Source organism: Rhinatrema bivittatum, chromosome 7, assembly GCF_901001135.1.
Source record: "Rhinatrema bivittatum chromosome 7, aRhiBiv1.1, whole genome shotgun sequence".
In the NCBI taxonomy this organism is placed as follows: domain Eukaryota; kingdom Metazoa; phylum Chordata; class Amphibia; order Gymnophiona; family Rhinatrematidae; genus Rhinatrema; species Rhinatrema bivittatum.
Genome location: NC_042621.1, coordinates 40,184,003 through 40,199,834, shown reverse-complemented (window position 1 = coordinate 40,199,834; position 15,832 = coordinate 40,184,003). Strand labels below are relative to the sequence as shown.

The 15,832-nt window shown below is 44.7% G+C and overlaps 1 protein-coding gene across 4 annotated transcripts in view; it reads left to right on the top strand.

The window, feature by feature from the left end:
- The window catches only part of ZFHX3 (zinc finger homeobox 3), an 876,987-nt gene that overhangs the window by 277,095 nt on the left and 584,060 nt on the right, over window positions 1–15,832 (top strand). For all 4 annotated transcript variants that reach the window (XM_029608283.1, XM_029608281.1, XM_029608282.1 and 1 more), the window contains 2 exons: window positions 1,806–1,941; window positions 9,968–12,651. In XM_029608283.1, the coding sequence (XP_029464143.1) occupies window positions 10,014–12,651 (2,638 nt within the window). In that variant the 5' untranslated portion in view covers window positions 1,806–1,941; window positions 9,968–10,013. The remainder of the gene's footprint in view (window positions 1–1,805; window positions 1,942–9,967; window positions 12,652–15,832) is intronic.

The window sequence follows — 15,832 nt, the reverse complement described above, 5'->3', positions numbered from 1 at the left end:
TTTCGAGTCTTAGGATGGCCACCTTCAACCAACCTGGAGGCCAAACTGTTTTGTAAATTTGTAGAACACTGTGGCTGAGTCCTGGCTCACCAAGTGTATGGCAGTGATATACAAATGCATCCACATCGTACTGGATGACAGTGACTGTACATCGTGTGTTAAAAATCGTAAAAAATATTTGTATTCAAGCTCTCACATTTCCTTTCTATTGAAGTAATTTCCTTTGTTTTGTTTGACCGTTTATCCTCTTTTAAATATTTTGTGATTTTCTTACCAGCTTATCTTCCTTCCATTTTTTTTTTTTTTGCTCTCTACTCTTTAGACACAAACTTGTAAAAAGCAATACTTGGTTACAGATGTGCATACTAATCCTTACAAGTCTTGTATGACCTTCCTCAATCAGCCATTACCTCTGTTGCAACCCAAGAAACTGAGATCTCACCCCTCCCGTCCTATGTTGCTTGCTTACTACTTTTTATTGCAATGCCTCACTCCTTCCTGCCTGCTCCTTTCCTTCTCCCTTTCCTAGGAAGTGTGCACCAAGCACTGCAGTCCACAGAGCTGATCACGCTTTGGACAGAACCACTCGTCCTTTGCACTACTGTAAGGGCTCCAACTTTCCTAGTCTTTTCTGCCGCATCCGTATCTGTAGGAGAATGCACTTAGGGGCTGATTCGATACAGTGCGCTCAGCCGTTCACACTGTATAACCCGCAGTCTGACTCTGGTTGAATAGGCGCTAATGCAATAAGGGGATTAGCATCTATTCAATGCGCTTCCGACGCGGAGTGAGTCTAATAGCGCTAATCACATGCAAATGCTTGTGATTGAGGCTATTAGCATTCACTCCAGATGCAAAAAAAAAAAAAAAGTGTGTCTAGGATGCACATTTAGCGCTCGGCAATTAATGCCTGCCTGGAGCAGGCATTAATTGCTGAGTGCTCCGTAAACCAGTACAGAAAAGCAGAAAAAACTGCTTTTCTGTACTGCCTCCTACTTAATCTCATTGTGATATTAAGTAGGAGGAAAAACAAAATTAAAGTTAAAAAAAAAACAAAACAAAACACTGGCAGTCGGGTACAGGAAACAGATGCTCAAATGACAAGCGTCCATTTCCTGAACCCCCCCTGGCTGTGCAGCGTTTAGGAAAACTGATGGTGAGTTTATCGGTGTCTGTTTTCCTAACCGGACTGCCAACACCGGGTTCTCGTTAGCAAGGAGGCACTAGGGGCGCGCAAGCAACCCTAGCGCCTCCTTACTAATGCGACCCCCTAATTTAAATATTGCATGGCGCCCCCCCCCCCTTGAGGGAGCCTGGGGTGTGTTAAGAAAGCGGGTGCTAACTGCTCACCCCATAATGGCTTGGTTAGAGGCCTTGCAGCAGTGCAGATAAGCTTTATCTCTGTTGCTGGGTGTGGATGGCAGACTTTACAGGACAGTCCCTGCTGCAACCTGAAGTAGATTCTGCAAGGTGTGCTCTTCAGGGCTTTTTTTTTATTTTCCCAAGTTCAATGGGTGATCAGCTAGTGGGCTGCCAAAAAGGTGTGCAGGCCACATGCAGTCTGCTGGCAGCCAGTTGACTCTCCCTATCAGTCTCTGTGTATGATCATTGTTCCTTTTGTTGATCTTCTTTGAACACCTTCACTCTCATTCACCTATAAGTAATAATCCAAATGATGCTTTATTCACTGATAACCTGGCAATGGCCATGCCTCCTTCACCTTTTTTTTTTTTCCACTGCTGATTGTCATTTTTAGTTTATTGATGGATTACATGCCAGTAGCTGTCATCTTTTCTGATACACAGGCACTGTTTGTGGCGAGAACTAAGACAGGACTGGATGATGGGAACAACAGAGACCTGGCAAACACAATTCACAAGTGGTCTGAGAGGAATTCCAGCAGGGCTTTAGAAATGGTGATACATTGACCTTTGGGAAATGGTAAGTATGTAGAAAGAAGGCAATGAGGGCCAGACAGTTCAGCAAAGGAGAGATCTAGGATGCTGGGGCAAGGGAGAACACGTGGCAGTTTCTCTCATTGACTGACTGCAGCCTGGGACTTACCTAGTTCTCAGACATCTCTTTAACTGGAGATCATTGATTTTACGGGAAACCATGTTTACAGACACTGCTGATAGATCTGAGTAGTTTGACCTCTATTTCCTTAAGTAAGAACTCCCTTTTTCCTATTGACTGGCTGATAAAGTATGAATGAGGGAAGACTGTGCACATGCTAATTAGGACTTTCTCTGGCTGTCCAGATGTTGGCAGCCAGGTGGTTTGCCAGGGTCATTGTGAAGGTCTCTTCGGATAGGCTCAGTCTGACTGTAAAGAGTCTTTGCCTTATTTTTAAGGTATTACTCTGTAGTTTGAAGCATGTGTGTGAATGTGTATTATTTAAATGTGAGGATGTGTTAACTCGCGATGGCTTTCCCTTAATAAAAGAAATTCAGCGCATGGGGAATGTTCTGGTCACGCAGTACTTGGTTATTTTTTTTCTGAATTTCAGGCAGTATTAGGTTGGGATTATGAAGCACAGCATTATCCTTTCCTCAGGGGATATATAGTGAATATTTCTTCTTGGAGCCCTCGTGCTTATTGCCTTGCCATTAACTCCAGTGCCTAATTCTGGTTATGGAAGAGGAGAACAGCTGAGGCTTTCATTTCAACTTCAGGCACAATCCAGCAGTCTAAGGGCACTGCTGTCTGAACCTGCATACCCTCCTCATCCAACCTAATAATGCTCTCTGGACTTGATATGCTTATTTCTGATATTGTTCAAATTGTTTTTACTGTTGCACAACTGCTAAGAAAAATGTATACTTTTGTAAACAGTTGTAATGGCTCTCCCGAATGACGGTATATAAAACTCAACAAATAAATAAATGTGTACCATCCATAGATTCGTGCCCAAATTCATGGGCGTCGTCAGGAGTGGGTGCACCGGGTTCGTGTCCAGAGTCTGTGTGACCCACCACTATTTTTTTTTTTTCTTCCCACAGGTCTTCCTCGCAGACAGCACAGCGTGCTCTAATGCTGCCTCTGATTCGCCCACAGCTCTGGGTCCCGCCTCCCGCACAGTCCGAGTATAACGCCTGCAGAGTACTGCACGCACGCCTCCTGCGTTCATCTTTGGAGGGTGCGCGGGAGGCGGGACCCAGAGCTGCGGGCGAATCGGAGGCAACAATTGACATGCTGTGCTGCCTGCAGGGAAGAAAAAACCAATACCAGGGTGGCTGCCTCCTGGCTCGTATGCCGCCTCTGCTCCTGGCTCCATCAGGCATCATGGTAGCCAGTGGGTCTTCCAGTCCAAAGGAGATTGCTGCCACCGGTATTTATTTATTTAAAATCTTTTATATACCGTCGTTTAGTAATGCACCATCACAACGGTTTACATATAGGCACATATATTTGGTTTGGTTATAGATGAATTTACAAAAGTGCCATTACAATGTCGGTACATGCTCATATAAAATAATGTATAAGAAAAGTGGCATGGATCTCGTCCATGTATATGATTATACATGGTTATCATACAAGGGTTATGCTTAAGCTGGAGTTTTTCTAACTTAATGAGTATAAAATAAAATAAAAGTAAAAGTTGTGGGACCAATTATCTAGGTAACCTTGTTCTGAGTTTTTTTTTTTTTCATTCTCTGTTCTCATTGTGAAATGCTTTTCTGAATAGCCAGGTTTTTAAACTTTTTTTGAAGATTTTTGGATCATTCTGTAGTCTTGTCTCTAGTGGCAATGTGTTCCATAACGTTGGACCGGCCAAGGATAGTGCTCTCTCTCTAACTTATGTTAGTTTCTCCGTTTTTACCGATGGGATTGTTAGTAGTGCCTTGCCATTGGCTGACCTCAGATTTCTTTGGGGTACGTGTAAACGTAGTGCTGTGTTTAACCAGTCAGCTTTATCTTCATTGATTAGTTTGTGAATTATGCAGAGTGTTTTAAATTGCACTCTCTGTTCTATTGGTAGCCAGTGTAGTTCGGCCAGGGTTTGGGTAATGTGGTCTCTTTTGCTTTTGCCAGTGAGTATTCTTGCGGCAGAGTTTTGAAGGACTTGTAGAGGTCTTATTGTGGAGTACGGTAATCCCAGAAATAGTGTGTTGCAGTAGTCAGTACTTGTGAAGATAAGTGCTTGGCGGACTGTCCTGAAATGTTTCTGGGTTAGTAACGGTTTCAGCCTCCTTAGGATCATGAGTTTGGCGTAGCCTTCTCTGACTTTCAGTGATATGTGGTTTTCAAGGCTAAGTTCTGTGTCAATTGTTGCTCCTAGGTTTCGAGCTTTCTCGGCTATATTCAATTCCTGACCGTTTTTAAGTTTGATAGGATTTTGTATTAGTTCCATGTTTTTTCGTTCTAGGTGTATAAATTCCATTTTTTTCAATGTTTATCACTAGCTCCATTTTGCTTAGTAATTGCCTAATTATGTCTAGGTTACATCATTGCTAAGTTTAGTGTTTTTTCAATTGTTTTATCTATGGGCAAGATTAGTTGAATGTCATCTGCATAGATGTAGTGTGTTATACTGTCCTGCTAGGAGGGGACACAGCGGTAACATGTAGATGGTAAGGAGTTGAAAGGCATTGCTGTCTTGGAGTCAGGAGAGAGCTTGGTGGAAATAGGAGAACTGAAAATGCTGGTGCTGCTGTGTAGGGAGAGAGGGCATGGAGCAGGTAAGGAGCCTAGGAGAGGGTGGACTTTGGTTCAGAAGATTGGTGCTGGAAGAGGGTGAGGGGGAAAGAATGGGATTGGAATGGTGGGAAGAGGGGAGGGTTGGACAAGGAGAGGGGAGAAGAGTGGGTTGAGGATAATGAAGGGGGGAAGTCAGAGATGTGGGTTTGAGTGCTGGAGGGGTGTCCTCTGGGATGAGAAGAGGCAGCACCTTTTGATCCTAGTCCAGTTTAGGATTTGCAGCATTGGGAAAGGGGCTGGGGATGCAACACTGCTGGGGATTGGTGATTATTTTTCTATTGTTGCACTGTAGCGTCTGGCTTCTTTGGATTTCCAGTTTAGTTTTTGTGTGGATTTGAATGCTTCTATTTCTAATTTGTAAAAATGACATGAGACGGGTGGCACCTGCCTCGTGTCATTTTTTGCTGCACCAGACTAGCATGGCTATCCTGAATATTTCTGATTTGTGGTTCTTTATTTTGTATTTGGTGAGGGTTTGTCTGTGTTCTGCATGTGTGATCAGGGTTAGGAATCCTGCTAGTATGTAGTTTCTGTGTAGGAGTCTTTTATAGCAGTCTGACTTGTCCTTTTGCAATAGGAGGTGTATTGGCTTTCTAGAACCTGGTTTAATTTTGGTGTTGCCTTTTCATAGAAAGAGTTGTTGCTGTGAGTCCTGAGTGTGTTGATGTGGCAGATTTCTCATGGGGTAATCTGTGTTCTTGGCAGGCTGTGATAGCATTTATTGGATCTTTGTAAATAGTAACCAAAAACATTTTTTACCTGAGCTATTGAGACAATCTAGGCCTTGTTCTCAGATGATAATGTGCTGATCTGACATCTAAAGGTGGGAGCCTATGTAGTTTCAAAATCTTTTGTAGAATACTTTTAGGTAATTCTTAAGCTGACCCAGTAAAAGTTATCAGAATCCCATGATTAGAATGTAATTTTTAGTATTAATTGTGTTCTATGTGCAATTTATTTTATCTGGAGAGAATTGGTGGAGAGTTAAAGAAAAATTTGTGAAAAAGAATAGCAATAACTCCTCCAAGTGAAACAGAGCGGGTGCGAGCCCCTTGACTTGAAATTGGCAATTCATTACTGATAAGCGTCAACCAGAATGGTGCATCTTATGTTTTTGCAGTGTGGTTTGTGCACAAAACCAAATACAATAACTAGGGGGCACTCCATGAAGTTAGCAAGTAGCACATTTAAAACAAATAGGAAAAAATTATTTTTCGCCCAGTGCACAATTAAGCTCTGGAATTTGTTGCCAGAGGATGTGCTTAAGCGTGTTAGTATAGCTGGGTTTAAAAAAGTTTTGGACAAGTTCCTGGAGGAGAAGTCCTTAACCTGCTATTAATCAAATTGACTTAGGGAATAGCCACTGCTTATCATCTGATTTAGTAGCATGGGATTTATTTACTGTTTGCCAGGTACTTGTAGTCTAGATTGGCCACTGTTGGAAATAAGATACTGGGCTTGATGGACCCTTGGTCAGAGCCAGTAGGGCAAGGCAACTTATGTTCTTAAACATAAGGCTAGCAGGAACTCAGTTACTCTCTTCTGTGTGGTTTTTTTGTTTTTTTAAACATCTTTTTGGGGAAGGGGTTTTAATTATCAAAATCTGAGAGGGGAATCTTAAGTCCTTAGCAATGCTTTTGTAGAAAGGAAAATATGTTACATCTGTTAGAGATGTTAGAATGTTAAATGTAATAGGAAGTCACCCCTACACTGCCTATGGGCCTATTCCCTAGAGATCTTTGACATACCGAGCAAATTTCTGTCCAAAATGAATATGTATTAATGTATTTGTATACATATAGCGTATTCACATTAAAATGGAATTAATTTTCTTTGTCATGGTTATCCCAAAATTGTCAGGATCTGGTATTTGAGGACTGGCATGTGTTGCTCAAAGTCTCGGATTGTCTCTATGTAGAATATGCTTGTAGAAAATTTTCTGCGGTTTCTGTTGAACTGCCCTTGGATTCATTGTGAATTTGTTGGGAGCATAATTAGACATGAGAGAGGATTTCTTAGCTGCATGGATGTTCATGATTTAGCCCGTGCTGAAAAGGCTCAAGACTCTTGTGTAATGGTTTGGAATTCGTTCTCTAGCTCCACTTCTGGTTTCCTGTCCTATATGGACGCTTTAGGAGTATAAAGGAAGTGATGTTCTGGGGCCTGCGGGGGAGGTCTGCCTCTTCTGTGGGGATAAAGCCTGTAAGGGTTCCGTGGCGTGCCAGCCGTGACACGGGGGGGGGGGGGCGTACATTCCGGGCTTCATGCCGGAATTGGATTTTATGGGCTGCCTGAGTTGGATAGCGGAGGGAGTTGAAAGTTAGGAGGAGGGTAGATAGGGCTTAGAATATTAGTAGGGATAGAGCTAGAGAGGCAGGCAGGGCTTGGGGCGGGGGTGTCTGAAGGCAAAGAAGGTGTCTGACGAGCAGGCAAAGTCTGACAAGCAGGCAAAGAAGTACTGCAGCACGCAGTACTTCTTCGAATAAAGATTTTTGGTTTATTCTTAGGGGAGGAGGGGTGCCCATGGAAGGAGGCAGTTGTTTGGGAATAATAGTTGAGTTAACGCCTCCAGATGGAATCCCACCAATTAATTGGAAAAGCTTCCCATTTTCTGGCCCAGCCTGGCCTGAGGAGCAGAATGACTTTTCTATCAATAAACAGGTCCCCAGTGCAGCATCAGCGCAGCTCTGGTGCACTCCTTCATCAATAGCAGCTTCCTGGAACTTACCAGCCATTTCTGACATTGATTTTACAATCAGGCTCTTAACCCTCCGCCCCTGCCTGCCCCCGTAGGCCTAGCTGTCAGTCTGATGTTTACCAGCCAATCGGAGGTCTCTGCGACAGAGCTGCATGGGATCTCACCTGTGGTTTAGTTTGGGTACATTCTTCAGTCAATAACTTCAATTTTGTAAGATCTTGGTGGTGGTTTCTAGCTTTAATAGTTGGTTTCTTCAGTTACTACGTGCTGGGTAGGTTGCCTGTGTGCTCGCTGTTTCTGTTCTTCGTGCTGGGCAGGGCTTTTTTTTTTTTTTTTCAGTGGGTACAGAGTATCAGCATCTTATCCGCCACTTGCTTGATATGCCCTGTGGGTCCCTTCAAAAAAGAAAAGCATGCATCCTGCATGTGAGTGCCAGCACTTTTCTTTTCTTTTCTTTTTTTTTTTACAGAAAGAAAGCACTGCTGCTGGGTATGTGAGAGTGTGTATGTGAATGCATGCAAGATTAAAAAAAAAAAATAATAATAAAGAAGTTTGCTGGTAAAGCATCTTAAAATCTGTGCAACTTGGGCTTCCGGGTCCCTGCATCTTATGCTGGGCAGTTGGCATGAGAGAGCCCCTCATATTTGCTAGAATGAGAGTGATTGAATGGCACAGCTAATCCGAGTTGAGCCCAGAGCAGGTGTGTCATGGTTTTGAGCCTGATTTACTGCTTAGCACCCATTTTATAGGGGGATTTTGTATCCGCTTCTCTTGTTCCACGTGCACCCAATCAGGAAGATGCTCACTGGAATTGGAAACTGCCTTTTAACGTAGGCTTTTGTACAGTGTTTATAGCAGATGGAGACAGCAGGAAGTGTTTGCTGCTCTGGAGCTGAATTGTTTTGACGTATTTAATTATGGGATTCCATGCAGCTTTCTGGTTCCCTGGTCTGTGTGACCGAAGCTGAACGTTTGGTTTGGTAGTCTTACGGCAGTGATGCAGTCCAAACTCCTTATACTGTGCTCTGTTCCTTGAGAACTGTTCTCACAGGTAAAAGTCTCTGAAGATGGCCCATTTTTGTTGTGCTAACGATGTCCATCTTCAAACTAGTGCTGGATTACTACACTTACAGGCTAATTTTAAAATGCATGGGCCTATGCGCGCACACACATCAGCACGCAAGCGGAGATGTGCTGGAATTTTAAATCATGCACGCTCTTGCGTATGTAAGTATGCTCCTAATTTTAAGAGGTTACTTAAGCAAGCCTACTTTGCATATCTTCCGTAGGTCTTTGCCAGGTTTACAGTACATATGTAAGCGGATTTTAAAACATGGTTGCGCGAGGGACATTCACAGCTTTACCAATTAGTCCACCAGTGTATCCGATCTCGAGGTCACCTAGCCCTGTCTAGTTCTTCATCTTGCATGCCCCCCCAGCTGATCCTGACCCCTCACCCTGTCCCATAAGCTCTAAAATGTGAGATCTTCAGACTTGCTCTTCCTTAGGAGCAGCAAAGTTATGTGGCTAACAAGCCACCATGCTTTGTGGCCTCCGGTTTTAAAATAGTTACATGCATAACGGTTGGCCCTGCCATGGAATGGCCACAGCCCACCTATGCGCTGCCCCCTTATTTTTTTGCACGTGCATGTAACGCACACAAATCATAACTTCTAAAATCCGCATTTTTTGGGCATTTTGGCACGAGCAAAGCTTTTAAAATCTATTTCTTGGTTCTTTATATTCCTGCTGCTTTGTGTTTTGTCCCAGTGATGATGGACTTGGACTTAGAGAACTGACCTTTATTCATCCAAACAGGATTCCCACGGCACTTTACAATGTAAGAAAGCTGCAGCCACGTGTGCTATGGATGCCTTGACCACACAGTATTGGTAGCTGGTCAGAAGCACTAGGGCTCAAAAATATGTACCCAAGGATTGGGGGAGAGGAATCGATTGCAACATAACTTCCCCATCCCCTTCACTCGTGATCTTTACCCACTCTGCACATACATGGTACTGCAACCCATTACTGCTCTTTAAATTCTCATACATAGCTAAAAGCCGACTGATGTCCATGTCTTATTAATGTGCGCACCGAGTGATTTGGATGCACTTGCTGCGGGTTATACGGATGGCTGAAGACCGAGGATTTGTAATATCCGGGCCCTATGGCGAAATAGTCTAGCATCCACTCTGAGTTGTGCTGTAATGCTTAAAACGTTCTTTGACATGGGCTCTGGCATACATGAGGCCTGGTTTCATCTCTCAAGTTTGGATCAGACTATAGAGACTTTAGAAGTAACATACAAGGCCCAGGTTGGGTGGGGGGGGGGGGGGGGGCGGAGAGGAGAGGGGCGCAGGTGTGGAGGTGAAGATTTTCTCATGAAAACCCTGGCTGATAGGTCATAAAGCAGCATGAGACAAGCTCTGGGCGCAGCGTAGTACTTTTTGTTCAGGCTACAGAATTCCCCAAGTATTTAAAGTGAATTGGAGAGGTTGGATGGTATGACAGTGAAGTGCTGTATCTGGAAACAGTCTGTGACCATTTGTGTCTTTCTTCTTTCAGGTCCAGGCAGCTCTGGATGGAATGAAAGCTCCATGCAGGCCTCATCATGGAAGGCTGTGACTCCCCTGTCGTCTCTGGGAAGGACAATGGGTGTGCGATTCCTCAGCACCAGCAATGGACTGAACTTAACAGCACCCATCTCTCCGACAAAGCTAGTAACATGGAACAGTCCCCTGCGAAAAACCATGGGCACACTGAGAGCCTGAAGGGCTCATTCAGTGAATGCATCCTAGACAGTGGCAGCTCAGCTGACTTCATCTCTGAGCCCTCTGGCAAAGAAATCTGCTGTAATGAGTGCTCAGTCTCCTTTGAAAGTTTACAGAGTTACATGGAGCATCACTGCCCAGGCACCAGGAGCACCCCAAGAGAGGAGAGCAGGAGTGACATCAGTGAGGAGGGAAATGAGGAGAGTGACGTGGAGAACCTTGCTGGAGAAATTGTTTACCAGCCAGATGGCTCAGCCTACATTGTTGACAGTGTCAGCCAGCTGATCCAAAGCGGAGGAATCTGTAGCAGCAACGTTAGCGGGGCGCTCTCTTCACTTTTCATGAGTTCTTTACCCAATGCTGGGAGTAAAGCAGGGGAATCCTCTACTGCTCCTGTCTATCCACAGATCATCAATACTTTCCACATAGCTTCATCCTTTGGGAAATGGTTTGAGGACTCTGACCAATCGTTCCCAAATACCTCAGCTCTGACGGGCATCAGCCCTGTCCTGCACAGCTTTCGCGTGTTTGACGTGCGACACACAAGTAGTAAAGATTATCTGAACAATGATGGTTCTGCCAAAAGCTCCTGTGTATCCAAAGATGTTCCTAACAATGTGGACCTGTCCAAATTTGATGGCTTTGTGCTCTACGGAAAGAGAAAACCTATTTTGATGTGTTTTTTGTGCAAGCTCTCCTTCGGGTATGTCCGGTCATTTGTGACACATGCAGTGCATGACCACCGAATGACCCTCAGTGAGGATGAGCGGAAAATTCTTAGCAATAAGAACATATCCGCTATCATACAAGGGATAGGTAAAGACAAGGAACCCCTTGTAAGTTTTCTGGAACCAAAAAACAAAACTTTTCAACACCCTTTAGTTTCTACAGCTAACCTCATTGGCCCTGGACATAGTTTCTATGGGAAATTTAGTGGCATTCGAATGGAAGGGGATGAGGCTCTCCAGGCCAGTTTAGCTATTCTCAAAGACTCTGAAGGTACTGCAGGTAGATCAGAACAGCCACAGTCTGGCATTTTGGCATCTGGTGCCCTCTTGAATCTTGGTGGTTTAACCAGCTCAGCTCTGAAGACCCCAATTACCTCAGTTCCCTTGGGCCCACTGGCTTATAGTCCTGTCATATCCTCAGAGGAAAAGGAACCAGACGAAGTAGGAGACCATGGCAGCCTCTTGGAAAAGGCAGAACTGGCAGAGGAGGATTTGGAAGAGGAGGAGGAAGATGAAGGTTGTAAGGGATTGTTTCCCAGTGAGATGGAGGATGAACTAGAGGATAGGCCCCAGGATGTATGTGAGACTTTGGCAGGTAGCAGCAGTAAAAAGAATCTGAATCTCTCAAACCAAAGCATTTCTAACTCTTTAATGCCTAACTTGTCCCAGCCTTTATTGAGGGGCATGTCTTCTGCTAGTTCTAATTCTGCTTCTTCCTTTGTGTTTGATGGTGCAAACAAGAGGAATCATTTAAGCTTTAACAGTGATGATGTCGGGGCCTTCATGGCAGAGGGTGGGAAAAGGTTAGACTTTGAAGATGAAAGTGCCAATAAAGATAACGCCACAACACCCGAACCAAATGAAAGTTCAGAGGGCGATGATGGGAGTTGTATCTCTCTTCAGCCCGTGGGCATCCCCTGCGAGTTTGGTATTGGAGAGTGCCTGTCAGGCAGTGGTGTGGAGTGCCCAAAGTGTGACACTGTCCTGGGCTCCTCACGCTCATTAGGCGGGCACATGACTATGATGCATTCTCGCAACTCGTGTAAAACGCTGAAGTGTCCAAAGTGCAATTGGCACTACAAGTACCAGCAGACGCTTGAGGCACACATGAAGGAGAAACACCCTGAGCCAGGAGGCTCATGCGTTTACTGCAAATCTGGGCAACCTCACCCACGGTTGGCACGGGGTGAGAGTTACACTTGTGGTTACAAGCCTTTTCGTTGTGAGGTTTGTAACTACTCCACTACTACCAAAGGCAACCTCAGTATTCATATGCAGTCAGATAAGCATCTCAACAACATGCAAAACCTGCAGAATGGAGGGGGAGAGCAAGTCTTCAGCCACTCTGCTGGAGCTGCGGTGGCAGCTGCTGCTGCCGCAGCAGCAAACAGCAACCCCTGTGGGACCCCCTCCCCCACAAAACCAAAAAACAAACCCACCTGGCGGTGTGAAGTATGTGACTATGAGACCAATGTAGCAAGAAACCTGCGCATTCACATGACCAGTGAGAAGCACATGCACAATATGATGCTGCTTCAGCAGAACATGACTCAAATACAACACAATCGGCATTTGGGTCTTGGCAACCTTCCCTCAGCAGCTGAGGCTGAACTGTACCAGTACTATGTGGCACAAAATATGAATCTTTCTAATCTAAAGATGGACAGCCCTGCCTCTGATTCGCAGTACATGATGGGCGGATTCCAACATGATCCTGCTAATCCGGTGGTATCAATGGCTCCAACACTAGGTGAGCATCATGCATTTGTTTACCTTTTCCATGGTGGTCCCTTTTACCTGTCAGAAGTAATCATTTTCTTTATGGTTGGAGAACATGATACAGGAGAAGTCTCTTCTTTCTACAGTGCTCTATAATTGAATAAAGAATCTGTTGGGTATTAACGAAGGCCTTTCACTGAGAGAGACTTGGGGATAATGGACTTAATGAATGGTTAGGTGCATGCACTGGGTATGGGAGATTAGATGAAAAAGGGAAGAGTTCAAAGCATTGTATTGAGATTGAAAATAAAGGTGGAAACTTTCACATTGGTTGGGGTGGATATTAGGCTCTTGAGGAGGTACGGTTCAGTTGGTGTAAGCAGAATTAGGTATGTAACATAGAAACATGACAGGAAAAGACCATAAAGCCCATCTTGTTTCCCCATCCACTGCTCAGCTCTACAATCCCTACTACTCCTTCAGAGATTCCCTGTGATTGTCCCATTTAGATAGTTTTGCCCCACCTCCTCCACTAAGTGTGATGTGTTTAACTATAAAAGAAGGATCACTTCCTGCATTCAATGAGATGCTGGTTATTTTGAAAGACATAAGTACCTATTCCATGCATCCTTCACCCTTTCTGTAAAGAAATACTTCCTTAGATTAGTACTCAGTTTATCCCCTTTCACCCCCAACATGATTCTCTGCTCCAGAGTTGCCTTTCTGTTGAAAGAGCACTGCCTACTGTGCATTAATACCTTGGAGATATTTAACTATCTCTCTTATCTCCCCTAGCCAGCCTTTCCTCTAAGATACACATGTTTAGATTTTTGTCCGTCTCTCTATGCCCTTTGGACCAATTCCATTCTGTTTATATCCCTTTGAAAGTGTGGTCTAGAGAAATGTCAACAGTTAAGGATGTGCATTCATTTTCAACGAATGTACAATCCGTAACTCATAAGTCCCCTGTTCGTTTGATTCATGGGTTTGTGAAACGCATGGCGATCCCTCACGAATGAAACATAGCATATTAGTTTAATTGTTTTGGTTCGCAGTGATTTCTTAGCGGCTGTTTGAAATAGGAGAAGGCCATGTGGGATTATCCATAGCAAATACTAGCCTTTTCCTTTGAGTCATAAGTGACCTCACAGCCCTGTCATAGCGTGGGTCAGACAGGTTGGCAAGGAGATGAGAATGCAACCTATCAGAGCTAAGCATTTTTCTAATGCAGCCAATCGCCACTCTCACTCATTGCTCTGTGACGCTGTTCCTGATGATGCTATACTGTTTATACCTTAAGCACGCGGTGTGCCATACTTTCTTTTCGGGTGATGTCCAGGTTGGTGGTTTTACTCTGAGTGTCTCAAATCTGTATTCAATTGCTAGCTACTTTGATAGAATTCTCCATTGAAAAAGATATTTGTTAATTTTTACTGCTGTGCCAGCCAGGCTTTTCTGACTGCACTTACTTTATTGAACTCAGACTGTCTCTCTGTCTCTCCCACTGAGTCAAGCTGCCAGCAGTGGCATTTTTCTGCGGATCTTTTGGAGTTAAAATTTTGTTGTGTGCACATACAGCAGTCTTAGTTGTAGTGTACATCAAGGCACTACACTGTGCGTCTGTGGGTAGTTTTCCAGACTCATATATATTGGTACAGAGGTGTTCATTCACCAATAAAGAAATAATTCTTTTAATTGAAATCCCTAGTAGGCAGTGACATTAAATCCATGATGTCAGGGAAAGGTAGACGAGTGATTGGGACTGGCAGAGGAGGCACTTCAAAAGGCAGTGCCAGTCCCCCATTAAAGTTAAAAAGGGAGCTGTTCCAATCTAAAATCTCCGCAGGGGCAGGCAGTTCCATCTGGAAAAAACTGAAATTTAGATTATGCACCGCCACCACCTGTTTTCCTACTCTGTAGTTTTGGAGATGAGGGAAGGGGAGGCTGAGTCATGCAAGACAAAAGGGCGAGTCCCAAAAGCAGCAGGGCGACAGCAGACTCTACTTAGCACTGAAAATGTAGCACAGGCACTGTTTACTTCTGATTCTGATGAAGAATCATCATGTGGGATTCTCAACATCAGAAATGGAAGAAGTAATAGTTGAAGAAGGTTTAGGAGGATTAGTTAGTTCTGTCTTAGCCTCCACTTCAGTGCTGCAGGGGAGAGATGAAACTGATGAGGAGGAAGTCACAGAGTGTGACTGATGCCCCTGGCATTGCTTCTCATGGTGCACCCACTACTTCAACTCCAGTGCCAGCATCTACCCCGAAGGCTATAGAAAAGGGATCACGAAAGAAATCTGTGATCTGGAGCCACTTTAAAGTGACTGAGGACCTGTGTTTTGTTCAGTGTAATTACTGTGCCAGGGCTATTAGCAGAGGCAAGCAAATAGGACGTTTAACTAATTTTGACATGATGCATCATATGCAGAAGCAACACCCAACAGTACTGCCATCTGGGAATGGTGGCAGTACCAGTCAGGGGACCCCTTTTTCCAGGCAGCGTAAAGTGGTTGAAATGGAGCAGAGTCACCCACACCCTCAGCCCCTTCTAGCAGTCAGGTGGCAGGCCAGCAGCTCCCTGCCATGTGTCAGAAGCGACAAACCACCATGGAGGAAATGGGGTGGTGTTCGGTAATGCTATCCTGGGGAAGGAGGCAGGCAGCCTCAAAAGCAACCAGGAACATCAGGGAAATGATTGCCCTTGATGACCAGCCCTTGCAGGTAGTGGAGAACGTGGGTTTCAAGCATTTGCTGAAGCTCTTAGTTCCAAATTCCAAAGTCCCCTCCAGAACCACATTTAGCAGAAAGGTCATCCCACCTGTACAACCAGTATCGCAGTTGCATCCAAGCACTGCTAGCTAAGGCAGACGGAAGAGTGCATTTCACCTGTGATATCTGGACTGCCATGAATGCTGCACACTCTTACCTCTCCCTGACAGCACACTGGTGGGACCTGGCTGAGGCAGGGGCAGGCAGCAGCTATATTAGTGAACAAGTATCAGGGTGGAGGTGGGCTTTACTGCACACCCACCTGATGGAAGAAGCCCATACCTCAGCCAATATTCTAGCATGCACCAGACACATGCTGGTGGGCTGGCAGCTACACCAGCGAGACAGGAATCTTCAGGCAGGGTTTTTTGTCACAGACAATGGTGCAAACATGGTGAAGGCAATATGCGATGGGTGCTTTCAGAACATCCGATGTTTTG